The following is a 27,815-nucleotide window of genomic DNA, read 5'->3' on the forward strand; positions in this document are numbered from 1 at the left end:
CATAACTAGCCAAACTCAGCCTAATTGCTGTATATTGAGAGCATGTTGGCTCACACCAAAAACAAACAGGATTTGAGACCATATTCGTATGCAGAGACCCAAAAAAACTAAGACCCATGAACATAGACCCAGGAAACATAGACAGATTGCAGAAAGGCGAGCAGAGCGAAGACAGAGGTACCATCCGTCGGTGAGAAATCAGCCTTAATCGTCCTGATGCGGAAAATCGGTCACGTCCTTGTCCACCCGGCTAGACGAAGCCACCCAGGTAACAAAACCACTGTCTTCAATCCCTTCTGGAGGAGTGACCAAGTTGAGGATGCTGCTTTCATGATGAACCGGTTCGCAGCCAAGGATTTCGTGCTGATCAGAGTTAGCTTGATGCGTAGAAACTTCAGGCACCGGGCAATCTTCCTGCATATTGTCTGCATTTGACATCACTCCCGCCATTTCCCCCTGAAGGATGCTGTCTTCCTGGGAATGAGAGGAGGAGGTATGGGCAGAGCTTTTAGGATTATCCTCTTCCTCAGCAAGAATAACCGTGATACTGGCAGTCAAAACTGGTCTGTTGAGCCTGCTCTGGAAGGTGAACCGGGAAGTTTGGAATGAATTATGCGGAAGAGGATGAGCATATCCAGAGGGTGGTGAGGAAGGAGAGGCCGAAGCAATGGGAATGACATTCTGGGGCAAGGAACTAGAGGCTCTGCCTCTATTAGCGATGGAACCTCCTCGGCGGGAGACCCCTCTGCGACGAGGCATCTTCAGATTGACACAGCGGCGGAGAAAAGGGGAATGGCAGAGCTGATGGGAGAGAGAGTGGGAACAGAGGAACCCGGCCGAGCCTACAACCCAGGCGTGCTTCCAAGCTATCTGAGCGAGGCAGGGATGCGGAAATACAAGCTGGTGGAGGAAAAAAGAACCAGAAGCAATGGGATGAACCATAAACCGTTCCATGTATAAAGCATTGAGCTTGAGCTCTCGTTCCATGCGCTCATTAATGGCTAACTGAGCGACCATCATTCCACTTATCCTCCAAATAAATTCGCATACCATGAGATCTACTTTCTGAGTCCTCCAGTCAGGTGCGAGGCCAGGTGCCTTAATTATCCAAGACCTCATAAATGTGTCGTGTTGTCACCCGCATCCGGGTGAGTTTCATGCTCCTGAAGCATATCATCCTTGACTATATTCTGGAATTCAGAGAGTTGGGCTTCGATGGCTATGCTGGATAATGAGCCTGCATAGAGATCTACCCCCATTTCCACTCCGATATTAGCAAGAAAATCTGCAAGCTTATTTCCCTCCCGCTTGGTATGCTTGAAAGAGATTGCTTGATGTTGTGATAGCCATCTGTCTATTAGCTCAAGTCTGTGAGCCATCCTCCAGCTGTTGCTGACCTTATGTATAGGGGATCCCTGCATTAGTTTTGTGACCATATTTATGATAATTTGCGAGTCCCCTTCTATGATGAGTGGAAAGAAACTGTTGTCCTGAGCCAGGGTTAAACCTTGCCATAGTCCTTCCAATTCTGCTGAGTTGTTAGTATCCCAGCCTATTGAGCCGAGAAAGATGAGTTGAGGAGTGCCAAGATGATCCCTGAAGACTCCCCCATAACCTGCTTTTCCGGGATTGCCTTTTGAAGCTCCATCGAAGTTGAGCTGATACATGTTGCTGGGCGGCGGAGTCCATTGTGCAGTCTTTTGTTGCTTCTTGGTAGGATTGTTTTTAGGGGTAGGCTGTTGATTTAGATGTATTTGCCAATTGTCCCAGACTGATTGTTCCTGCTGAGCTGAAGGAAAATCTTCTGGGGACCAGACTTTAATAGATAAAGACTCCTTGATGTTCTGATGAACTTTGGTCCATATCTGCTCGATTGACATGGATTGATCCTTAAAAATTCTTCTGTTGCGCTCCTTCCAGATATTCCACATCAGTAGACCAGGAATCAGCTGCCAAAGAGTGTTGAGGAGCTTGCTTTGATAGGGCTTGTGACTCCAATTGCGAATAGTTGCTCTGATATCCCCTTGCACTCTACCTTCTTTTTGGCAGCGGAAGGTAACCTTTTCCCACAGCTTCCGTCCTAAATGACAGGTTTGCATTAGATGTATGGCTGATTCTTCTTCTTGCTTGCAATTGAGACAAATAGATGGGCCAGAGAAGCTCCTTTTTCTAAGGTTATCCCAGGTAAGAATTTTATTGTGACATAGAAGCCATAAAAAAGTAGACACCTTCGGCCAGTTTGAGGAATGCCAGAGTTTCTCCCATAATGTGTCCTTGATTATCCTATCTTTAATCATAATTTTATATGCTTCCCTTGTAGTGAAAGTACCTCTCTCTTCATATCCCCATCTTAGTATATCCGCTCCTTCTGAGATGAGAATTTGCCTTTTTTGTAATTCTAAGGAGAGAGAGAGCTGATTTTGCTCAGAGCCATTCATTATGATTTGGTTAGCCTCCTGCCATTTTCTATATCTCTGTGTGGAAGAGGGGATCCAGAACTGATTGACCTTTGCTGACTGATTTATACCTTGCACTGGCACAGGAAGGTTAGGGAGGGTGTCCTTTAACTTTGGGAGCTGCTGCCAGGAGTCATCCCAGAATCTTGCCCTGTTTCCGCTTTTAACCTCCCAGAAACTATGCTGTTGTATAAGATCCCTATGTTGAATGGCCGAATTCCAAACTACCGACCCAGTGCTGACTTCTGACATTCGAATTCTTTCTTCAATAGGGCTATTACTTGCATATTTTGCTGTCCAAAGGGAGGCCCATGGGGTGTTAGGATATGCAAGCCATCTCCACCATATTTTAGCTCCCATTGCCTTATTACTGTGCTCTGGATCTCTTAGCCCAATACCCCCTGCCTTCTTAGGAAGGCAAACATTGTCCCACTTAACCAGAGCCCATTTTCGGTTAGGGCCTGAACTGCCCCATAAGAAGTTGCGTTGGAGATTCTTTATCTCCTTGAGAACCCATTTAGGCGCAGCAAGAATAGAGAAAAGATACAAGGGCATGGAATGGAGAACCGCCTTTATGAGGACCAGTCTGCTGGCCATATTAAGTGCTCTATGAGTCCAGAGGAAGAGCCTAGCTTCGAGCTTTTCTAACAGGTCTCTCCAAGAGGAGTGTTTGAGGGCTGAGGCTATTAAAGGAGCTCCAAGGTATTTGGAGGGAAGGTAAGCAATGGTAAAACCAAGAATACGGGCAATGGCTTTTTGAGTAGGAGCAGGGGTGTTAAAGAAGAAGATTTGAGATTTGACACGATTAATAAGGGCACCTGAAGCATCCGAGAAGTTTGAGAGAATGGCTTTGAGAAGGCGAGCTTCTTGGACCGAGGGATGACCAAATAGCATGTTATCGTCCACAAATTGCTGGTGGGAAAAGGAAGGAGAATTGCTGAAAGAAAGGCCTTTGAGACGGTGGGAAACCAGAGCGGAATTCAGACTTCTACCAAGTCCTTCTGCCATGATGACAAAGAGAAAGGGTGAAAGGGGATCCCCCTGCCTGATACCTCTAGAGGGGCGAAACGTAGCCGAAGGGATGCCATTGATAAGCACAGAAAAGAATGAGGAAGACAGAAGATTGAGAATCCATCTGACCCAGGACGGGGCAAAGCCAAAGGCATTAAGAATTTTCTGAATGTAAACCCAGCTTATACTATCAAAAGCTTTGGACAAATCAATTTTTAGCAGCATACCTGGTTTTTTGGTTTGCTTCAAAGAATGGATTATTTCATGAGTTAAAATAATACCATCCGTAATCTGCCGGCCTTCTACATAACCAGATTGCTCAGGCGATATAATGAGAGGGAGCAGCGGCTTGAGTCTGGTAGCAATCACTTTTGAGACGATTTTGTAGATGATGTTGCAGAGAGCGATCGGTCTGTACTTGTCTGGCGTGCTGGATTCCTCTGCCTTGGGCACTAAAGCGATGAAGGTGGCATTCAGCCCTGGGTACATCCATCGTAAAGTGCGTGATTCCTCAACCACTTGCCAAACCTCCATTTTGATAAGATCCCAAAAGTTATGAAAAAAATCGGAAGTGAATCCATCCGGACCCGGCGCTTTCCCTGTTTTCAATTGATGAACAACGTTTTCAACTTCCTGCAAATTTGTGGGCTTGAGAAGGAGAAGATTATGCTCCTCTGTGATTAATTTGGGGATGTTCCGCAGAATTTTATCTATAGCAGGCATTCTGTCTATACTGGGTTCTTGGTGAGCTTTCTTAAAATATCTAAGAAACTCATCTTCAATGCCTTCATGCGTCTCAATTCTATCTCCCTGCTCATTTTTGATGTGGGAAATGAAATTATTCATTCTGCGCTGCACTGTGGTTTTATGAAAGAATTTTGTATTCTTTTCTCCATCCTTGAGCCATCTGATCCGCGATTTCTGCCTCCAAAGGGTTTCCTCCTGTTGTGCTCTATCTAGAAGTTGGGTTTCAATAGCTTGTTCCTGCTTAGCAAGTTCCTCGGAGCGTCCTTCGATGATGATCCTTTGCTGAACAATTTTCATTTCATGATTAAGAGCGGCTTGAGCTTTGAAGATGTTGCCAAAAGTGGTGTGGTTCCAGTGTTTGATTTCGCCTTTGAGGTGTTTTAGTTTCTGCTGGAATATAGACATTTTTGTACCACTAGTGGGGTTGAATTTGAGCCAAGTTGATCGAACAAATTCCTGGAAGTCCAGATGAGTTAACCAAAAGGCCTCAAACCGAAAAGGGCGCTTAATGTTGTTGCCTGGCCGGTTCCATTGGAGAGCTATAGGCCAGTGATCTGAACCTGAAACAGGCAGGATGGATGCAGTGAATTCCCCTCCCAGGTGAATTGCATTATCAGATATTAGAAATCTGTCTAGACGCGAAGCTATTTGTTGCAATCCTTCTCTTTTGTTGTTCCAGGTGAACATGCCATTGTTGGAAGGAAGATCTACCAGCCAGTTGTTATGAATGAAGTCTTTTAGCAGGTTCCCATCTCTGTTCCTGCTGCTTCTGCCTCCCTGCTTTTCCTCCATTCTTGCTATCATGTTAAAATCTCCTCCAGATATCCAGAGCGGGTATAGCCTGTTTGAGTTAAGAACCGATAGGATGCCCATGATTTCAGCTTTGTGATTGGTTTCCTGAGGGAAATATACATTGGTTATATGCCCATGAATGTTGGTGCCAATTAAGTGAAATATTGCCTGAATGAAGTTCTTATTTGCATGTATGTTGTCGAGTTGAATTACTCTAGCATCCCAAAGGATTGCTAATCCTCCCGATGCGCCTTGAGCATCAACAACTGTTACTAGCCCTCCTGGCCAGGCTTTCGCTGCTATTTTTTCCAAAACTGTCATGTTACATTTAGTTTCTTGCAAAAAAAGTATGTTTGGTTTTTCCTGCATAAGCATATTTTTTAATAGTCTGCCTTTCCTAGGGCTGTTGAGCCCCCTTATGTTCCACGATATCAACTTCATTGAGAAGGATTGGGGTTGATATTGAAATATTTGGTCAGCTTGGCGTACCTACCTGACTCAACTAGCACTTCGCCGATCTTGATGGTTCTTTCGAGGGTTGTTTTTCGTCCTCGCTTCTTACTGTCTTTTGTTATGAATTTACCATCCCATTGACTACCAATCTGGACACCTAGAGAGTGTTTCTTGTGTGCACGATTTAAGACCTCTACCAGTTTATCCACTTGCCGATCCGGTATTTTGTCAAAGTTACCAGTCTTGCAGGCTAGCTCGAGTCCTAGAATATCCAGTTCGCCAATGTCAATATTCTCAGGATCTTCCTCCATGATCTGGGGATCTTGCGATGCTTCCTCTCTTTCCTTCAGCGTCTTGGCGCTTGGTTCAGGATTATCCACTTCCATTCCTTGAATATGCCAGGCCTGAGTTTTGGTTTGGGAGTGAGGGGTTGATTTGTTGAGTAAGATATCCCCTGGTTGCTGTGAAGTTCCTTCCGTCTGCACTTTGTTGGATTCCTTATCCTTTTGCGGCCCATTATCAGGATCTTGCGTATCATTACTGACCAGAGCCTCAAAACTGTTACTCGTTGAGGGTATTGCTGTGTTGACCTGATCTGCCTTAGGATTGGCTGTCGCTTTTTTGTTCCCTCTTCTGCGATTTACCACTTTGGTGAAACCATCAGGCGCCTGGTTATCTGAGCTCATTTGAGGAGGGGGTTTCTTGTTCAGAGGACAATCTCTGAATAGGTGTCCGAGATTATGGCATTTCCTGCATCTAAATGGAACATGTTCATAGTCTATTAACTGAATCCATTCAACATCTTCATGGAAGAGACTTACCGTGTCCGGCAGGGCTTGTTTGAGATCCATATATACGCAGATCCGGGCATAAGATGTGTATCTACATAACTTTGTTTCCTCTGCTACCTTGATGAATTCGCCCAGAGCATTTCCGATCTCCTGTAGGGAGTTTTCTTCCCAGTATTCCCAAGGAAGCGAGTACAGCCTTATCCATACGGGAGCATAACTGAGGTCTTCCTTGTCTGGATTGAATCGTTCAACCCATCCTTTGAGATATAGTCCTGCAGAATTGAAGAAATAAGGACCCCCCTCCAGAATCCTGTTGCGATCTTCCAGGCAGTTAAAGACGGCAGTGAAAAACCCCTTTGGGCCTAAATGTAGGTTGATGTGTCCCTTTGGCTTCCATTTGGTAGCTATCCAGCTTCTTAATGCTTTCTCAGTTGGCCAGATTCCAATAAATTTGCCAATCAGCGCATGATCTCTCATAAATTGTATTCTGGCATTGATTCGGTGACTGGGAAATTCCACTTTTGGCCTGTGAGTAGCCACCGGCCTGCATGTGGAAGAACTTGCTTTATTCGCTTCTTTTTGCTCTGGGTCATTGTTCTGTTGCAAACTACTGTCCGTATTGCTGTCATTTTGTCGTTTCTCTTTGTCAATGTCTGCGATCTGCTGCGATTGGCTGTCTTTTTGTGGGGGAGGCGCATCGCCCTCCCCCATAGGGGGCTGCATTTTCCTTCTCGCTTATGTCTGGGTTACGAAGACCTCCAGACTGCTCTGATTCCTTCAGTACTGATGTGAGCCAGTCAAGCCTGCCGTGGCAGGGGTTGCAGAAACCCTCCGTCTGTGTGCAGAAACCCTAGTTCACCTCAGAGCCCATTATCTTTATGTTAGTGTCATTATATCTATAATTTACTAGAGTGAATAATATTAAATGAAATTGTTTTAAGTATATCAGCATAGAACACTTTGAAAAATTAACACCTAACGATGTTACCACACGGAGAGGAATTTTTTTTTTTTTTAAATTAAAAAAATTCACTATGCCCTTGGAAAGCTCCAAAGTCGGTGCCGCGTTTCATATTCAGGGCGGGGACTTGTGATCAGTTTGAATATGACGAAGCTGCCAAGGGCATTCTGAAACTAATAAAGCTACTCCCTTCACGTACACAGGGTTCCCTTCATCTGCATCAGTCAGAAGCAAGCTCCAAAGAGTAGCCATAGCTTTGATGATGAAAGGAAGATTGGAATGGCCATCGCTTGATTTGCAGTGAAGGAATCCAGGAAACAACTTTTTTTATCCAGAAATATTTTTTGTCAAAACAGTACGTGATAAACATACTTTCTTTGCAGCAATCTTCCTCAATTTTTGGTTCAGAAAACTCTGAATCGTCTGCTTATCTTACTAAATAATTCCCCATCGTCAACAAGGTGCATGATGAACTTGCTTTAGTGAATAGACTGTATTTTCTTTAGATTTTCTCGTTTTGCTCTGAAAACTTTGAATCCCCTGCATATTTTACTAAATAATTCCCTGCCTTCGGATCTATGCAGCAGATATCCTTTTATTTCCCATATTCGAGACTTTCCACCTAAAAATGCTCCAAAATTTGCTGAAAGCAAAGACAGTTCCAACACCCATAAAAAAATATTTATGGCCTTCAGTTTAGTTTCTTCGATCCCAATGCACATTTCCTAACCTCAACCCGACCTCTTTTCTCTCCGTAGAAAGTCACCCAAGATTAGGTACTGTCAGTGTTACACGACTCAAAAGCTTTTTCTCGTTATCGCCTTGATAGACTTCATAGATTGATCTATGGAGAATGGAGCATATAAACTGCTTGATGCAGAATGACGTTGATGTGTGTTAAACAAGCTCTCAACGGCTCTCATTTCCAAGGCAATTTTCTAGGGCCACAGGTGCATTTGAGTCTGCACGAGGACCTTTGCAAATTTCAATCTCTTTTGCACTGAAAACGCCCTGAAAGAGGCTCTACTTGACTTTGGCTTTTTATTACAATGTACGATCTTCATGTTACGGGGTTCAACAACTATTTTCAAACCTTATCGGGAGCTTGAGGCACAAGATTTTGAAAGGTTATTGTACAGCAAGGTGAGAAAGGGACATTGTGCCCTCAACACATTGACTTTCCACTATATAGTCATTATAACCAGGGGGAAATACTGAAACTCCCGTGAGCATGTGCCATGGGATAAGAATGTTTGTATTTTAGATCTCTATAGTCTAATCAATTTTCAAATTTGCCCTGAAAATTATGGTACCAATTTTGCTAGGTTACAATTGTCGAACTTCAAGATTTTGGGTGCCCCAAGGAGTGTTTGATAGTGTGAAATTCATTTCCACCAAAAAAACACAATTCAAACACTCCTACTGCAAGATTTTTTGAATTTTTTGTCAAATTCCGACCATTTTTTGTCGTTTCGGCAAATTTGCCACATCTAAAGAAGAAGCCTTTTAGATCAATGTAAAAAATAATGGTGATTATTATTGTTGCAGAAATGTTATTGATATAACATTTTTTTGGTCATTAAGATTGTTACACAGATCTTAATCTTATTTGTATAAGAATGTTTTATTAGTTTATTTATGATGCGTAAATTAGTTAGTTTATGTAAGGTTAAGTTTTATTATGTTATTGGTTTAAATTTCAGGGAGAGAGTTTGAGAGTGAGAGCTTCTGTATGGGATAAAAACATGTTGAGACTTTATCGGGCCAACCCTAGTTGAACAAATCATTCTCCATCCAACATTACTACCTAGATCTTAAAAAAACAATATTTCATTAATTTCTCATATTTATTATATTTCAATTATAGATTTAAATATGTAGTACTTAACTCATAAACCAACATGAATTTCATAATAATTATATTAGTTAGTGATACAGTTCAAATTTTATAAAGAACATTTAATAACATTTATCAAATTTACTATGCCTCACATTATTTTTTAAGGCATAGTCTAATTTATAGATGAAATGGCCTTTCTGAGGGTATTTTAGAGATTTTTAAAAACTCGAGTTGAAGTTGTTTAATCTATCAATTCCAGTGTCCTAGAGGTTTTCCAAGGTGATGAATCCATTTATGTATTAGAAAATGTATTTTAAACAACAAAAAAATCACAATCTTGCTTGAAATTGTATCACCAGATTCCAGTGAAAAAAGTTATTTCGTTTATAAGTTAGACTACGCCATTTTTTAATCACATAAACTAACTAATATACGAAATGATCTTTTCTAGACATTTATTTTGGTTAATTTTAACCAAAATGCGGCAATTTTTTTTTAAAACTTGAGTTTTAAGTTGTTTAATTTGTAGAATTCAAGTGCTCCAAGGGTTTTTGAGGATGTTGAATCCATTTATGCATTTTAAAATGTATTTTAAACAACAACAAAAACACAAGCTTGCTTGAAATTGTATATTCCTGTGAAAAGGCTATTCTGTTGTTAGACTACACCTTTTTTAATCAGTGGGAAAACCTATCATAACTCAGTTCTCTAACCAATAGCGAGAATAATCATTATTGGTTGCTATTCACGAATGCAGACCGAGTCATCATTGTTATTCAAGGAAAACCACATCATCTGGAATTACCACTGTTATTCCTCACACTATAATAACACGTTATGTACTTTTAAAATAAATTTACTTGAAATTTAATCATATTTATATAACATTTAAAAATTATTATATAGATTCTCTATTTCACATATTATTTATATAGAGTATTCAACTTGTTCCGTTTTACAATTCCAGAATCATTAAGGAGGCCCTTGAAATAGACAAGCACCCTCACAACTTTAATTGAGAAGATGACTTGAAATTAAGTCATTCTTAGCAGCGAGTTATCCACCATCTTACTAAATAGTTTGCTCCCCAGTCTCCTTTGCTCCATCTTATATATTTTATTCTCTTTTTATCTTTTAGTCCTTAATTTTATTTTATTTCCTTGTTTGTTATTATTCCTCCCCTCCCTCCTATCTTCTATCCATGTATTCGTTACTTTTAAATTAAATTTATTTATATATTTTTCTAATTTAGTATATCTATTCATTTTTATAATAACCTTAATTTATTTTCTTTCCTCTTCATCTTAATATCAATATTCATATCCCTTCATATTTAGACGTTCTTATTCCCTGATAAAGTTAGATTGTTTAATGAAATTCGTCTCTTTCCTTAATTATTTCTAGTCTATCGCTTAGGTTCCCTTATTTTTCCACTCAACCTTAGTATTCTCTCTGTTTTTTTATTATTATTTTTTTAATTCTTTATATTTCATTTTTAATTTTCATTTCCTTTGTTATTTCAATTTGTTGACTTGACTGTTTCTCTTAACAATTATTTTTATTATATGATTTTATTTCAATTTGTTGATTCACTTTTCCCTCAGCACTCATTCGTGATCATTCAATTCTCTGGTTTCTGATGATGGGTGGAGTGTTCACTTGAAACATTCACATAGTTTTATCTAAAAAATTGGCTCAATGTAAATATATTTTTAAGGAAAGGCTAACTGAGATTATAAGATGTTTGGGGTGGAATGTTTAATGAATCGTGGGCTTTTTGCATGCACAAAAGAATATAAATATAATTATTATAGTTAGTCTATTGTGTGTGTGTGTGTATATCGACAAAATCTATTAATTCATGAAAAGATTACATCGTGAGAAGCATATTTTCAAAATGCCCCTGGTCTCATTCCTACTAGACTTATTGGTTAGGTGGTAATGACAAAAAGACACTGACAATAGTTGTTCAAAACTCAGATACCCAACCTGGATTGCCCAAAAAACCAGAACCGTCCAAGGACCATAATATAACCCACCAACAACGTTAACCAACAAAATTACAAGGAGCCGCATCATCTGGCTCATGGCCAAATGGCTGCTGGAAAGCTTCATGTACATGAGCCTCCATATGTGCCAACCGCCCTTCGAAGTTGTCCAGTTGCTTCTACCCACGTTGAAGGGAGACTAACATATCCATCACGTGTCACTGATTGTGCCGCAAGTCGTTCATCAAAGCAATGAGCTCATTGTGATCATCATGTTTGTTACGGGCCAGTTGCTCCACCGTTGTTGACACTTATCGGAGTTGCGCTTCTAAAACATCAAATGGCGGTGGGAGGTCAATCTGACCCAACGAAGCAACCTGCTGTTGATCTATCACTTCCTCCTCGTCCAACTGTTCCACGTAGTGACCACCACCTTGCCCACACGACCAATGCAACCCAAAGTCCTAGTTGACAAGAAGGAAGGCCTGTCGAAACCCCCTGTGCACCCAAATCCCCCTGCTAGTTGGACCGTCCGCTCCCCACTCAATTAGCTTGGTGGCTTGACTCTACACACCATGATACACTCTCCTCCCCAACAACCGAGCACGACTAGGTTTTTCCCTTAACAGTAAGGTGCCAAAATCTTCCCACCCCCACCAAACTAAACCTCCTTTGACCAATATCGATATAAAGAAAATATAGGCAACAACATGAAGGTGTCGCTGTCCCCACTGGCTAGTATGACCAAGCCCCAAAACTCTTCAAATGCCACACTAGAAACCCCCCAATTCACAAACCAAAGTGCAATGGAAATTTGATAGAAAGCATGTACCTTTACTGCTGAAAGTAAGAACATCTTGGGCCATGGTCGACAACCAAACTTCGGAGAGAGGTTATCGCCAACTCCTGCAACTATCACCTCGAAGACCCAACACTCGCCAACACTCACACAGAGCACCAAAGTCCCGAACCTCACTATTTGCACAAGATTATTGTTTGACGCTTTAAGCTTCATGCTCCCGGGGCCTAAATGATTACCCCTTGCTCCACCCACAGAGCCGCAACATCACCTAATTTCTTACAAGCATAGAAAACCGTCGATATCTTTAGCCAGAGAGCAAGAATGGCTCAGGCTGGTAGCCACCCAACGTGCCTATAAAAAATAATTTCTCCACAGACCTATCCTTCATCTCCCAATTCCCACAAAGATGCCTCATGACCAAATTCATGACAATTAAACTCCAAAGGTTCTGTAGAGCCTTCCTTGGACGAGCGCCAAGTGAAGCGTGTTCACCAAGTTTAATCAACATTAATTAATAGACCGTCAATATCTTCAATAAGAGCGCAAGGAATGGCTCAGGCCGGTAGCCACCGCAATGTGCCTGTAAAAAATCATTTCTCCACAGACCTATCCTTCATCTCCCAATTCCCATAAAGATGCCTCATGACCAGATTCATGACAATTAAACTCCAAAGGTTCTGTAGAGCCTTCCTTAGACGAGCGCCAAGCGAAGCGTGTTCACCAAGTTTAATCAACATTAATTTCGTGTGGGGGGGAGCTGTAGGCCACCTCCCGAGATGCCAATTCTACTTCTGCCACCCCCATCAGGGAGTAAGTTAAATACATTTTAAATATAATTATTATATTTGATTTATTTTAGAGTTAAAGACATCATAAAAATAATTGTTATTATTATTAACGAAATATATATATAACAAGCTATTTAACCATGGAGATTCATCCTCATTTTATTATGAAAATTATTAATTTGTAAATAGACTTCCTTATGCTTAATAATACCACATGCCCAAAAAACCATAACTCATTTCATATGACATTTTTTAATTAATAAATTTAATTAAAATGACAACAAAGACATAACTACTTTGGAAATAAATATTTGAGTTTGATTTGTGTATACTAATAAGAATATTCTAGAAGATTCTATGGAGGTTAAATCCCTATCACCCACTTAATAATTATTGGTATTAAATTAAAATTCTCGAAGCCCTATTCCAAAATAGACATGCTTATTGACATAAATATAATTATTACAATTGATTTAGTTTGGGGACAAGGCAAGAAGTTGTTATCTCCCTACACAAATATAAATCATACTTCTTATGTGTTTTCCTTCTTGAAAGTGTAATTTTTCAATCATTTAATATGATAATGGCCTTGAGAGGTGCATTTTACAGCCCAATACGAGGGTGATGTGTGATTCCATTTGTGCTCAACATAGACTTGACACTCGTCCATTTAACACTAAAAAACACATATTTAATTATAAGAAAACACATATATCATGTATGGTTTTTTCAAATTTATAATTAATTTTTCAAACTTAGCCATTCATTAATTTGAAGATTTTAAAAATTAAGTGATATCCATAATTATGTCTTGTTCTTAAAATTGCAATAAGATAATGGTGGAATAAGTAAAAATTCGACAAATACTTTTGAAATATAACAACTGCAGAACCCTATCTAGACACACAACTTCTACCATTGTTGCAATTGCTCGAAACATAATGGGAAACCTCGCCGCTGCCAAAATCGAAGCCACTTGCCTTTGAGAGTCTCCACCGGAACCATATCCAGAGGCCTATCCAAAGCGAGAAACCTTTCCAGAGTAGTTAGTGGTTAAATTTGATTGGTATTTACCTGTATTTTTCTTTTTTTGGAGTGTAGAACTTGAGAAAAGGTTTGCATCTCTAGGGATTTGATCCCTCTCTAAGCGTGATAGATTTGAGATGGATCTAGGCTAGTTAATACATGATATGGAATTAAATGATAAAAAAATATTCACACCTTAAGACATTTTATTCTTCTTGGTACTTGATAGATTTGAAATCTAGGCTTAAGATGGAATTATAATGATTTGTTTTTTAGATGTTGTCATGTACATATATATAATAAAAAAAATCTATCATGTAAAAATGTTCATTATCACCTAAATTATATTATTTTACAATGTCTCTCATAATGGGTCCTAAAGTACCTAGGAATACAACCAATTATGAATAGAGTAATATTTTTTTTTGTACATTGCAAATTAATAAAAAACAATAATATTTCTACTTAATAACTCATGAATATAAATAAGTATTCATTACTTTTCCATTAATATTTCTACTTAATAACTCATGAATATAAATAAATATTCATTACTTTTCTTATGACAAACTAATTAAATAAACATTTTTTAACTCCTAATCAAAAGCAAATCTTTATTACTATTTTTTTTGTGAGGTGAAATTGTGATTACATCAAGAGAGATTTGTCTTGCCAGTCTCTCATTAGGGAGACCTGACCATGGTTAAAAAATTACTCTCTGTAGAGAGGACAATGATAATTGAAAATAATAAGGCACTACAAAATTCTAAATATAACTAGAAATATGTCCCGAGACACATTTCATGGAAATACTATTAACATAAGATACACAAAACATAGACATGAGATAGCTATGTTGAGGGATATGAATCTGAGACTGCAACCTGTACATGCTCCTTTGGGCTTTCATGAGCAGTTCCAAGCACAAGGGGGAATACTAAGGTGTCACTTTATTATGTTTAGTCTACAATCCACGATTTCAAATGACGGTGAAGGCACTCCAATGAATGAAGGACATCCTTCCTATGCTCTTGTCGTTCCACCAATGTTCACCCCAACATGAATTTCATCTGCCAATAAAGGTATATCGTTTGCATGTACTGGTTAATACGACCCTGGTGTGCCTTGTATTAGGGATCCAATCAACCCATTCTAACAAGACCTCAATGTCTGAGAGGGGGCTCTGTGAGTGGATTCTTCTCCCTCAACTCTAGTGATTTCTTCCTGAATAGGGCCTGGTGTCAGGTCCTGGAATTGCCCAGTGAAGTACTCTAAACAATGATGCATATAGGTATGCCCCCTTTGGGCTTTCTCTTGATAATATGTTGCCCCCTTCTTTACCTGCGCCCTCTGATGTGGCATTAAGGCAAGAGATAGTCGCTCTGGAGTCTGAAACAAATAATGAAGACAACAAGCAAGATCTAATCCACTAGAAGCATGCCACACCACATATATTTCAGATTGATGACTTGTTCTGGACAGAGGATGACTCAAAGAAGCTTCCATCCATGCCTGCACAGGAGAGAGTGGTGCAATGATCACCTCATACCTCTTCCTTCAATCTGCAAGACACCATCGTAAACTAGACTTACCATGAATTCCCTTAGAAAAACGAAATTACACTACTATACCAGTGGACCAGAAACATACACAACCAAGTAACAAGAAGGGATTGAGGCTGCAATTTGTTAGGGTCCTATAGTCTAGGAATCAAAGTGTTTGCTTATCTTACTATTTCATTTTGGAGGTTTGTTTGTCAATTTTAGCCTATGAGTCACTATGTGTCATAGTCTAAAGAGTCCCTTGTGTAAAAAGGTCAAAATATTTGTAAAGGTCGAATTTGTAAAGGTTCAATAGTCCATGAGGGGTCATTATTAGAGTGGAAGGGGTCATGTCATGGGTTTGTTAGTGGTTTATATCTCTCATACCTCCATGATTTCAAATTTCATCATCATGACATGAGAGGGCTTTGGGCGGCTTAAAAATTCAAAATTGTTTGAAACTTCTCTCATTTTATCTCATCCAAAGTCTGGTTTGAGCTCTAGAGCAAGTTGAAAGTGAAAGACATCATTGAGAAAGCCAAAGGAGAGGTTGCAGGTCGAGTTCAAATAGTCACTGCGAATTTGCTGCTAAAATGACTGTTTATGTCATCATTTTCAAAAGCTGTTTCCGACCAAATGGAGCTGAATTTTGGAAAACTGAAAGAGGTTTTTTCCAAGCACAGGCCAAAGAACGAAAACCTCTTTCAATTTCTGCACAAATTGTGAAGAGCTGGAGAAGAATATTTGGAAACTGAGAGAGGTTTCTCTCAAGGACACAACCATCTACAAAAACCTCCTTTGTTTTTGTAAAATCTGTCAGGATTCAAGATATATGAGCTCGTCTTTGAACCCTATTTTTCTAGAAATTCGGTCCCCTCTGCTGCACAAACATATCAGTCCCCTTTGTTGCGCAAGTTTATCAGTCATGGTTATTTTTGTAAATTTGTATTTTGGGACCTTCTAGAAGTGATTTTGCTGGTTGGATAATTTAGCTTAGTTGAGTTTCCAGACATGATGTTTCTAAACTATTTTAAGTTTTAAATCAATGATGTTTCTAAATTGTGATAACTTTGATATGGTAGTTCCTACTTTTCTGCAGATGCATTGCATCTAGACTATTCTACTTTTGTGAAGTGAATTCGACCACATAGAGTGGTAATTTCGAATTCCTTATTGTATTTAATGATGTAAAGACATGTAAAAAAGGAATTCAGGAGTGAAAAGAGAAAACTTTGTAAACAATGGAGAAAGTTTTAAAGCAGTGATCAGTACATCAACACATGGACTGTTTTGTTCTAGGATTCTTGTGTCAGACATAATGGTGATGTGCCTCTCTTTGTGATTTGTCTTCCCTTCTAGTTTTCACATGTGCCTTTGCTTCTTAATTGTTTGAAAGAAAATTATGCTGCAAATTTTACATTGGTAACCTGCTCATGCTTGTCAAACAATTTCAGTGTTTTCTTCTAAAGTTAGATATAAGATTCATTTATACATGCTTTATATTTAATGGATCCTCACTCTCATTTCATCTCAACCATACTACAACAAATTTTGTAGATCCAGAAGTCTGCCTACCTCGCCCTAGTTCAAACTACTTTATTGATTGTGATTGGTTACTGAAATATTATTTTGACTCCATGCCCAATGGAATCTCTCTTTCACCTTGTAGCCACAATTTTAAAAACTTTTTTCACTCTGATTATCATAACCAACCTAAAACCCAAAATCCCTTTAAGTCATTCAATTGCTTGATAGAAGAACATAGCGAGAGAGCCCTCTCCAAGGCTAGGGGGGCTAGACCTTAGCCTAAAAGTGGTTTGTGGTTACCTCTGGGATTTCTCTCCTCAACTTGGAGAAATTTACGGAGTGCTAACATGAAAAACAAATCTCCAGGAACTGAAAACCCATCGTGAGAACCATAATAGATGGGGGGATTCTTGAATTTCCCCACGTCCCGCGCCCATATAACTTCTAGAACAATGTCCCTCCCTCTACCACTAAAATTACAAAGACAATTGCTTTTAGGCGGTGGGTAATCCAAATAGGATTTTAGATAAGCCAACACAATAGAGAAATAGCTAGAAAAATCTAAACACCATTCAATCCAACTCTTCTAACAACACCATAAGGATAAGACTTCAGATAATCCAACACAATAAAGCAAGAGCTAAAAAATTCTAAACACCATTCAGTCCAACTCTTCCAACAACACCATAAGGGGGGCTTACAATAAGGCTTCACAAAGTAAGACAAAATCACACTCCAGGTAAATACCGATAAACCCAAATTCAGGTAGATAGAAAACAATTGAGAATTATAGACATACGAGTATAGATGACCATAGGCGCTTGAGCTTTCACCTTCAATACCAACCCAAGAGACCAAAAACTAGAACCTCCTCACACCACGAAACAACAACAACACTTCTTGTCTTCCTTGCGCATTGTAAGTGCAGAGAGACCTGCAAATAGAAAAAACATACTATTCCAAAACCATTGTTGAGAAACAAAAGGAAGTTACCCCCAGATTGGTGTTTTTTCAAGCATTTGAAGGAAAGTGCCACTGCTCTAAACTAAACATCCAATTGGACTACCTCTGTTTCTATGCATTTAAGCCTCAAACCAACACAATTCCCTCGTTAGTAGAGTAGAAAAGCTTCACCTACCATCCTCCCTTCCCACACTAGACTGTGTAGGCTGACATGTAACAATCCATAAGCAAAAATGTTGAGCATGAAAATTGCCATGGGGGAAGCCTTGTTATCGTCCTCTTCCACACAAGTTGTAGGCTCATAAACTGCACACATCGTCCACCACCTCCACTCTTCAAGACAATGTTCTGTCATATTAAATCTCATAAACGATATGGTCTTGCAGACCACCAAAGCACATTAAACACCTTGGGGATAAGTTGCCACATCCCCAGGTTCTTCAACCAGGTGGGACGTTGACAACCCACCCCTCTCCCTATTTGTCTCAAGAGTCACCCCTTTCAGGGAAAGTAAATATTTATTATTATTTTAATAATCTTTTCTATTTTTTATTCTAATTCAAAAACTCAATTTACTTTAAATCAACTTATATTTTTTTATTATTGTTAAGTTTATTCATATTTTTTATTTTCAAATAAATTATTATTATTATTAATATAGTCACATATAATAAAATTAACAATCTTTTTATTTTACAAATTTAAATGTAAAATCTTCAATGTGATTTCTTCTAAAAAATATTTTATACATTATGAAATAGATCACAGAAGCTTGAATTCGAATTTAAATGTACTTTAAAATTAAATTGTATTTTGTAATATTTTTCAAATAAATAATTTTTTGTTTTTAATATTATGTAACCATATTTCCCATACTTAAAAGATATAAAATATTTCCAAACCTCCTCAAATAATTGAGAATAAAATAAAACATTTCTAAATATTTTAAAATTCAATCACATCCGACTTAAATGATCTTATGATATATTTATCTCCTTTAATTTACTTAAAATTATAAAATTTACAAGATATTAATTTTAAACTATTAATTAAAATTTACGGGATATTAATAATCTTCCTTTAGTCATTGTTAAATTTACACTATCATTTTAATCATTAATTAAAAAACAAACAAAAACCTAAAACATCATTTTTGTTGAAAATAAAAACTCTAAATGAACAAATTTAATCTTTTCAATTTTACCTTCGGCCATATGAGGATTTCTCTCTGAAAAAAAATTTAATCTTTTCAATTTTACCTTACAGTTTTAATTAACCATCATAATATGAAAAATTTGAAGCGGCGTCAGGAGGTATGTAGTCATAATGGAGGAAACCACGAAAACAAACGGAGGGAATTTACATCACAGTTCTAATTCACTCTCACACTATGAAAACTTTCCTTCAATCAATGTGGCGTGCCCACTTATGAGGTATGTTAGTTATAATGAAGGAGACCACGAAAACAAATGGAGGGAAGAGTTTGACGCGTGCCTACTTATGAGGTATGTAGTTATAATGAAGTAAACCACGAAAACAAATGGAGGGAAGAGTTTGACAGCTCGTGTTCCTTGCGAAAGACGTATCTCTTCCAAGGTAGAGAATTGGCATATGAAAGCTCAAAGAAATAAGGAGGGAGGTGGGTAGGCGTCAGAATAAAGCAAGTAGCAGGAGTAGCAGCAAACCCATAAGGCAAGGATCAGAACCTTCAACCTTCTCCCTCTCTATTTTATTTGGTTCTCATTGTTTCCTTTTCCTGTAACACCATGACCATGCCAACCATTCCCAGATATATTGGGTCAGTAGGATGGGATAAATTTTGACAGGTCGATGCAGAACTCTTAAAACCCACGCGGAGAGTGCTACAATCTCCTACCCTTGTTTGCTGGAGTTTGCCAGTCCCACTTTCAGACTATGCTTGCATCATAGAACTATATGGCATAAATACTAGCTGGTCAAGTGTTTAGCTGTTCCTCGAGCCTATAAGAAGCGGACAATCCTCCACTGCATTTATTCTTGGCCGACCATGCCTCCTCTCTTTAGCTGTTAAAGATTCTAAATTGACCCACAGTTTTCTTCACGAAACTTAAATGCGGATGGGGGAAAACCAAACCACCCTGCTGGGGAGCCACCAACGTAGCCAAGCCTTGACTCCAGCTTTACCATTTTCACCCTTCTATATGCACTAAAGATTCAATGCGGACAGGAATTGTAAGTCCAGTTAGCGTGGAGTTCTTGAATCCCATTTGCCTTATGTCCATGTTCGGCTTTGGGTTTCGGTGAAATTAGTTGCATATACTCATCTCCCGAATTGGTTTCAGTTGCTATTGCTGATCTAGATCCAGATGCCCTAGCTTCAAATGCTCGCTCTCCGAGTGCATTTGCTTTTGTAGGTTACTCAGAGTTCAAATCTCATGCTCGACTTTGTTAGCCTTCGTATTCGTCCTGTGCTGAGAGAGAGGTTGCCCCTGTGTTGAGAGTGAGGCTGCCGATATGAAAGTTAGGAGGGCCAATCTGTATGTCAAGTTAAAAATAGCATGCCATACTTTGGGGGCAACCGATGAAATTGCCATCCCAAACCTTGTTCATTGCAAAACAAAGCTCAACCTGATTAGAAATGAGCATATCAAGTTGTACCAAAACTATATTTAGCTGTAAATGTGTACAGTGCAGAAGGCCGAGAGTATTGATAGTCAATTAAGTCGAGTTCCATGGGTCTAGACTCCACATTATCCCAGAAGGCTGTCAAACATAAAAAATGCATATGAAATTGCCCTAGTTTTGGTTTAATGCAAATTGAGTTGTAGCATCCAGTCAATTTCCAGTAGAGTGTTCGAGTGCGTGGAAAACAAAGTTATTTTATAGGCAATATAACCAAGAGAGGAAAAGAATGGGTGAATGCATAAAATCTGTATTTTTGCGGAAATGTTCTAGGAGGAACATGTTTCTGCCACTTCATACATACCTTTATGACTGTTTGAACAACTTTTGGCTGAGTTGGCCTATTATTGATTACTTTGTATCATCTCACTGCATTTTTCTAGTCCTCTGAAACTTGCATTGTTACAGGCCACCTCTAGAATTAAATCTCGATCCTGACTTTAACTTCTATTCCTATCTTGCATTGATTTTAAGTGTTCTAACTTTCTGGCTGGAAAATGCTTTAATTCTGGCCAATCAACAAAAAACTTTGAAATATATTCTATCCAAGGAATACTATGATTGTTAACTGTAGATCATCTTTTTCCTCATTTGCGACATTAGAGCAATGATCCTATTACGGTCAAATGGAGGCCAATTTTTCGGAAGGCCAACATGAATATCTGTTTCGAATAGAATCTTCAAGCAATTAGGTGGTCGTAGAAATTAAGAGTGGTCTATATTCTGCAATACCTGCCAACAAGTCCTCAAAATCTTTGTCAAAATTCCCAAGTGAACCTGACAATGGCAGCTCCATGGAAATGGCCTGAATGCCACGATGTGCGTGTTACCACTCATGGCTTTGCATTGAATAATGAAATAATGGGATGAATCAAAGTTACGCAAGGACTGGAATTGTGCTTAATATGAAAGAATGGAATGCATGGAGTTAAGCGAAGGGCCTTGAACATAATAGATTAATTGTAGGTGAAGTAAATATAAATGAATGAATGCAAAATGTCATAACAAGTCCCTGTCTTATGAACCTCTTTTGGAAAGAGAAGTCTCCTTCCACATCCTTGGTAACTACAAATTGACTGAGTGGGTATTTATAGCCTTATATGACATAGATCATAGCTGCAAATGCAAAGCTATGATGTGATTATAAAACATGCCCAAAGAAATCCTGGCACATGAAATCAGGAAGATTGATAGTATGGATAATATAAATTACAAAATGAATCAATGAATCTAGGAAGCAGTTTCTGGCAGCCTTAGGATGGACTTCTGGCTTTGGAAACCATCCTGGATTTGGACACCGTTTCTAGAGCATTTCCGTAATGATTTGGAAAGCACCTAGTGTGTATTGAGAAGAAGCTTGAAGTTTCTGGCAGTTTTCAGCTGAGAACACACTGAACTAATGTGTTTTTGTCTATAACGTACCCCACATTCAAGGTAGAATCATAAAAGAAATACACACCAGTGGAGGCTGATGTGCTTTTTAATAACAGAACTTCCTTTCTACTTCCCTCAGAAATTGCCTTTCCCATTTCCTTCCTTGTTTCCTATGGTGTTACCTTCTCTTTGCATTTCCCTGTCCTATTGTTTTATGTAGATGCATATACCTAGTTTCCTGCCCATAGTGAACCCCGTCCATCCCTGTTTCTAGAGTGAGGAATTTGTTTCTGTTCAATATGATAATAGAATGACATCACATATCTATGACATGTAATAGGACATTTTGTGGTCCACACTTTTGCTGTTAAGCTTTTGCATATTTCCCTATAAATTTCATAAGTTAGTCAAGTTTATGGTCAATCTACCTAACGAACTCTAGGTTAAACATAAGGACAAACTAAATGAGCTTAGCTATGCATTTATTAAAGTCAACTAAAAAACTAAGTTAATAGGTTTGATTTAAGTAATAACCCTAACCATTTCAAACACTACAATAGCATTAGTTTAGCACTCAGAATCATGGTACTGTGAACTTCGTGTCATATTTTATCAAATCAGTTAAGGTAAAACGAAAATTGATAATGCATTATTTGGCTTATAGCCTAAAATAAATCGGAAGTTTAATATTTCTATAACTGATCAACATTTATTTGTAAGATCTAGGAAGTACACCAAGTCTCACGTCTAAAATTATTTACAAATGGCCAAAAAAGTCACTAGGATTGGTTAAAAGGTACAATAATAAGATAGAGTAAGGGGAATGCCTACCAAACCTCCCCATTAAATAATTGGAGAAATTGAAAGAAAGGGAAAGAGAGAAGAAACAAGAGAAAGAATCAAGATTGGTCCAAGACTAATGACACTTCACACTGTATAGGGTATGGGGAAATGGGAGAACAATGCCATAGAGGCATTGGAAGCCAGAAAGTTCAACTCGCTTGGAAGCTATGGACAATCTCCCCAACCTTTTAAGGCCAAAGAAGGTAAGAGAGAGTGATGAGGGTATGATTCGCTGTTGGATGAGGCCTTGACAATTGTTGTTGTCAAACAACCCTTTTAGAAGTGACATGTTCAATAGGGCTTTCACAATTCACACCTTGATGTTGGAAGTGGGATATAATCAAATGTTAGCAATGTATATGGTGAGAGCTATCTGTGAGAAGCTTTTTGTCTTAGATGAAGTGCTTCTTGAATAAATAAGAAAAGACATCTTTGATCATTGTGCCACATGAAGGTCCCATTACCACTCAGATTATCAATCTTGCCATGGTTCTAGCAAGATGCTAAAGTGGCACCACACATGACAAGTGCCCATTGTCACCTCGACAAGAGTCTCCACTTTTTAGGCCAACTCCTAAAAGGCCATGGGAGGCTTCTCTACACAAACAAACACTCCACCACAAGATTAATAGACTAGTGCCTATAAATCTCTATTTGGTGGTGGGGTCTAGGAGTTAGTTCAGATGATTGCAAATTTGTAAATGATATTTTACCAAAGAAAATTGCAGATCAGCAATCAGGACATTCAATAAACTTAAGAGTAAACCCTTGAAAAAGCACAAGATTGAGTGTAAGACAGCCCTTACCAACTTGGATATGATTGCCCTTGATTATGCCCTTGGTAGGTGGCTGGAAATAACTCTTTCGCTTGTTGTTCATAACCTGCAAATCTGTAATTCTGCAAAAAAATGTAGAAACTAGCAAGGTAGGGCCCACTTCAAGGCCACCCACAACCCTAAAAATGTGCAAATAAAATATGAATATCGGCTGGAGATGTTAGTACACTGAAATGGCTTTCCAATGACCCTACTAGCACCTCAAAACACTGAATATTCCATGGGACATGCAAATCTGGAAAATACTACTAAGTTTTGGAGTCAAATTCCCACTAGGGTGAAAACCCAAATTTTTAGTCTTTGTATATTTTTGATCCCAACAAGCTTGGGATGGATTTTCTATTTCAAACGATATTCATATAGGTCCTGGAAATAAGAAAATTGAGGAGTGTTGAAGAGATATACGTTTGGATGCCAAATCCCCTTGAAGGGGGCTTGTCTTATCTTGTAACATGGAGCTGTAACTTGCTGTTGCAGAGCTGCAAATCCTTGGACAACAACTTGTTTTGATGAAATTTAGTTTTATTCTCACAAAACAAGCGACTATACCTTTCTTGGGCCAATTAGGTAAGTCTTTGTAGCAAATCACAAGTGCCAAACGAGCTTAAAGATGAAAAACTTAAGTTATTTTTCATCTTTATCTTAAGTGAAAACTCAATTTAAAATGAAATTTTTTATTTTCTGATTTTTTGTTTTCAAATATAATTAGACAAGTAAATTGAGAAAATACTTTTGGATTTTAAAATTTTAGATGGGGTGAAGAGATGACTTGCCTTGTACCACTCTAATTACCTCTTTGTGCCGGGTTGTGATCACAACCCTCCCTAAATAAGCCCTTGAATTTATTTGGACAATAAGTGAATTTGAAGTGTTTCCACTAGTTTCCTCCACTCTTATCAAAGACTCTTATTGGTGCCAAAATCCAACTAGGAGCAATTCTTTTGGTGCAACACCTTCAACCAATGGATCAACTATGAGACTAGAGAGATTTAATCCTTTAAGGAGGAACCCTGATAAGTGTTTGTCCAAAAATCAGATTTCAAAATCTCTAGCTCAACAGGAAAAAGCTGAGGCCTAGTGTCCTAGACCTTTTTCTCCAAGTGACTAAGTATCCCCTCAATAGATTGATCCACTAACTTTTTGCTTAACTTAAACAAAAACCAGCTAAATATCTTATAAAGTGCAATAATCTTTGCAAGAGCTAAGAAGAGAAAGAATAGAAGAGCCAATCCACAAATTGAAGACAAGTTGTTTGCATCAAAGAAATTTTAATTACAACATTATAATCTCACATTTTCACAACATGGTTTTCTAAGGAGGGAGAGCTATAAATTTATAGATGAGACTCTCAACATTTGTTCTTCTTTTGCTCTCCAAAATGGGTTGTCATCCACAAAATACTTAGAGACGAAGTCAAAAACTAAGTTCGCTTTTTACAGTGAAGAAATAAGTTTTAGATTAGAAATTCCCACAAAAGGGGGACGACACCTTTAAAACGATTCCAATAAAGCCTCAAATATTGTTCATTATCTTTCAAAACATGCCTTAAATGAAGGCCCATGCCCATACTACAAATCAAGGCGAAGCATGGAAATGAGTCATGACTTTTCAAGTTCAAAAATGGGTTATAAAACCCCTAATAAATAAAGTGACGTCAAACATAGGAGGATGACTTGACTTGAAGAAAGGTTCTTTCCGTGGAGAAGAGGCCCACTAAAACTTCAACAGCTATATTTTGTCCATGGCCAACATTTCCTTGACTTGCCTTCAAACCTTCAATGTTTTGCCTTAGAAGGTTCAATGTTTCCTTCTCGACTTGGTCCCTTTTGCTTGAAAATAGATGCTTTCTTTCTTTTTCTTGGTATATTGCCTTTCACTTTGGATAAACTTGACTTTGCTTGATGCTTGGAAGGCTCACCTAGCCTTCACATGTGTGGTCTACCCCCTAGAAAAGTAGACCCAAAGTGTAGATCTCCAATGCCCTTGCTTGCATGAAAAATCCAGAACTTGGGTTTTGTTGGGAAAAGTTCTTAGATGCCAATTGACTGCTCACTTGTCCCATCTAACAAAGGAATGACCTCCAAAATGCCTTTGGAAACTCACATGTGCCATGAAACTAGGATGACCCCTTTGATTGAACATATCTTCCTCCTAGAAAATTTCCAGATGGCATGGGAAGAGTAAAATTTGTTGCTTCATTTGAGCACTTTGACCAATGATCCTCCAGGAACTTGTACACCGAGATTTGCAAACTGCCTTGGAAACTGCAAATTGTTGGAGAATGTGAGAATGCCATAATGAAGAACTGTTACAAACTCAACAAGGAAACCAAGTGGGGAAAATGTAGGTGCATAGCGATAAAAGGGAGAATGAAGGGAAAAGTACAATAAGCAATCACCTTTACAGCACTAGACATTGAGTGGTCCCATAAATCATAAGGCCAAATAGTTCGACCTCTAGGATGCCTGCATACCACCCCAACACATAAAGATGCCCGTCAAGGTAGGGAGTTACTGCCCACCAGGGGGATGTCAGTAGTGCCATAAAATCAAGCACCATGGAAATGAAGCTAAGGAGACTGGCCATGACTGTCCACACCAGGGATCTAGGACACACTTTCACATAAAAATCACCCCACAGGGCTTTTACAGGGCTTTAGACTTGCATTCCTTGGGCTTACAATGGTGCTGCTAAAAACGAATCTGCTCATATGTACCCCTGCTGAAAGAGGGGTAACAGTTCCTCGACAAGCCAATTTGATGTACCAAAAAACAATGAAGTCTGCCGCAAACCTCGTAGTAGATGGGGCAGCTAAAAACAAAATGATCATCAGTCCCATGCTTTGAGTTGAAGAGTCTACACCTTTGACATTATCGTGGAAGGGGGTGATTTAACTTAATATGGAGCTAAAGAGAGCAAACTTGAAGCTTGGCCATTGGAAATCTCAAACTCAATGATAATTCTAATTTGATGCATCTTGGGATGGCAATGATGTCATTCTGCATATCGAGAAAATGATTATCATAAATTTGAAGTTTTGGAGTGAGGTCTCCTTAGGATTGATCAGGTTACTTTTAGGTAGGCCTTATAAATCTCATTAAGAATCCCTTTAGAAGCTTTTGTGTACTGGTTGAAATCACGCCCCTATGTTGTGAATTGCATTTAGGATTGGAAAGCCAAAAAGGGATATCTATTAGGTCGTGATTGTGTATTTTCCGTGCATTGAACATTATGAAGCATTACAACCACATGAAACAACATACTAATAGGGAACAAAGGACTTGTTAGGATGATAGATGATAGAATGTGGAATAATCTCTCTAGCTCAAGTGGTTTTAGATAAGATTGTCACTAATAGTCTCTTGGAGCAGCACCATCCGGGCTTTCTCAAAATTGGAATCCCAAATTTGACAGCCATAAAGTAGGGAAGATGTTACCATAGTATGGAAGAGGTGTATCTTTGTTCGGGTATTCTGATACTGTATCTCACAAAGCTTTGCCTCTGTGATGTTGTTAAAGTAGCATACCTTTTACCCATTGTGCTTCAGTTGCTGGTGCCATGGTGAAGATATGGCTAGAGAACAGTACTCCAAGGTTAGTGTATGATGTCACAAGTTCCATTCATTGACACTGTTATGAAGGAGGTCATCTGAAAGTGACTCCTCCTTTGGACACGTGGAATGTCATAACTTTTGTTTTTCCCATGGCTGACTTGTAACCCATGATTGTCAAAGAAATAGACGAGAACATCAAATTACCTCAAGAGACGTGAAATTGTATGATACAATTAAATAATATTATTTACGAAAAGAAGAATAGCAATGGTGATCCCAAAGAGGCTGCAATTATTTGTGTCACCAAGGGACTTATGGAAAAGATCTTCAGGCTCATTGATGTAAATACCAAAGAGTGCAGGAGGGAGAGGACAGCCGTGCTATACACCAATGGTGCCATAGACATCATCAGTGAAACCAGCACTAGCCTAAATTTGGCCTACAATCATTTCATATATTGTCATAACAAAGGTGATCACTAATCATGGTAGACCTAAAGTCTTGAGGCTTTTGAATAAGATGTGTCTAGGAGTAATGTTGAAGGCTTTAAGATTTTAAGTTTATGTAAGTTCATAAAACATTAATAAACTTTATGCTCATTGGCTTTAGCCTACTCCACCATGGCTGTAAGGGTGAAGATATGATCACAAGCCCAATTGTTCCTTCCAAAATCATCTTGCCCTCTTGCCCTCTTGCTTGGAGTTTCTTAGCTTTGCCTCATTTGGAGATCCTACAATCATCTCATGTATTGTCATAATGAAGGAGATCACCAATCATGATAGCCCACGTTTTGAGGCTTTGGAATAAGATGTGTCTAGGAATAGCACCGAAGGCTTTAAATTTTAAAGTTGATTTAAGTTC

The 27,815-nt window shown here is 38.7% G+C and overlaps 2 protein-coding genes across 2 annotated transcripts in view; one reads left to right on the plus strand and one right to left on the minus strand.

Annotated features, from left to right (window-relative positions):
* Positions 1-1,115: 1,115 nt before the first annotated feature.
* On the minus strand, positions 1,116-6,961 carry LOC149252261 (uncharacterized). Its single transcript, XM_089454110.1, has 4 exons — positions 6,351-6,961; positions 5,500-6,209; positions 5,175-5,320; positions 1,116-4,991 (listed from the first exon to the last, which is right to left on the minus strand). The coding sequence occupies exons 1-4, from the start codon at positions 6,959-6,961 to the stop codon at positions 1,116-1,118; spliced, it is 5,343 nt and encodes a 1,780-aa protein (XP_089310236.1).
* A 12,137-nt stretch (positions 6,962-19,098) lies between these two features.
* The window catches only part of LOC149252262 (SUMO-activating enzyme subunit 1B-1-like), a 138,215-nt gene continuing 129,498 nt past the window's right edge, over positions 19,099-27,815 (plus strand). The window contains exon 1 of the mRNA XM_089454111.1: positions 19,099-19,378. The gene's annotated coding sequence lies outside the window, so the exon portion shown is untranslated. The remainder of the gene's footprint in view (positions 19,379-27,815) is intronic.

This window comes from Pinus tabuliformis, chromosome 7 (genome assembly GCF_031772625.1).
Source record: "Pinus tabuliformis cultivar Carrire ecotype Pingquan chromosome 7, CPIR1, whole genome shotgun sequence".
Classification (NCBI taxonomy): Eukaryota; Viridiplantae; Streptophyta; class Pinopsida; order Pinales; family Pinaceae; genus Pinus; species Pinus tabuliformis.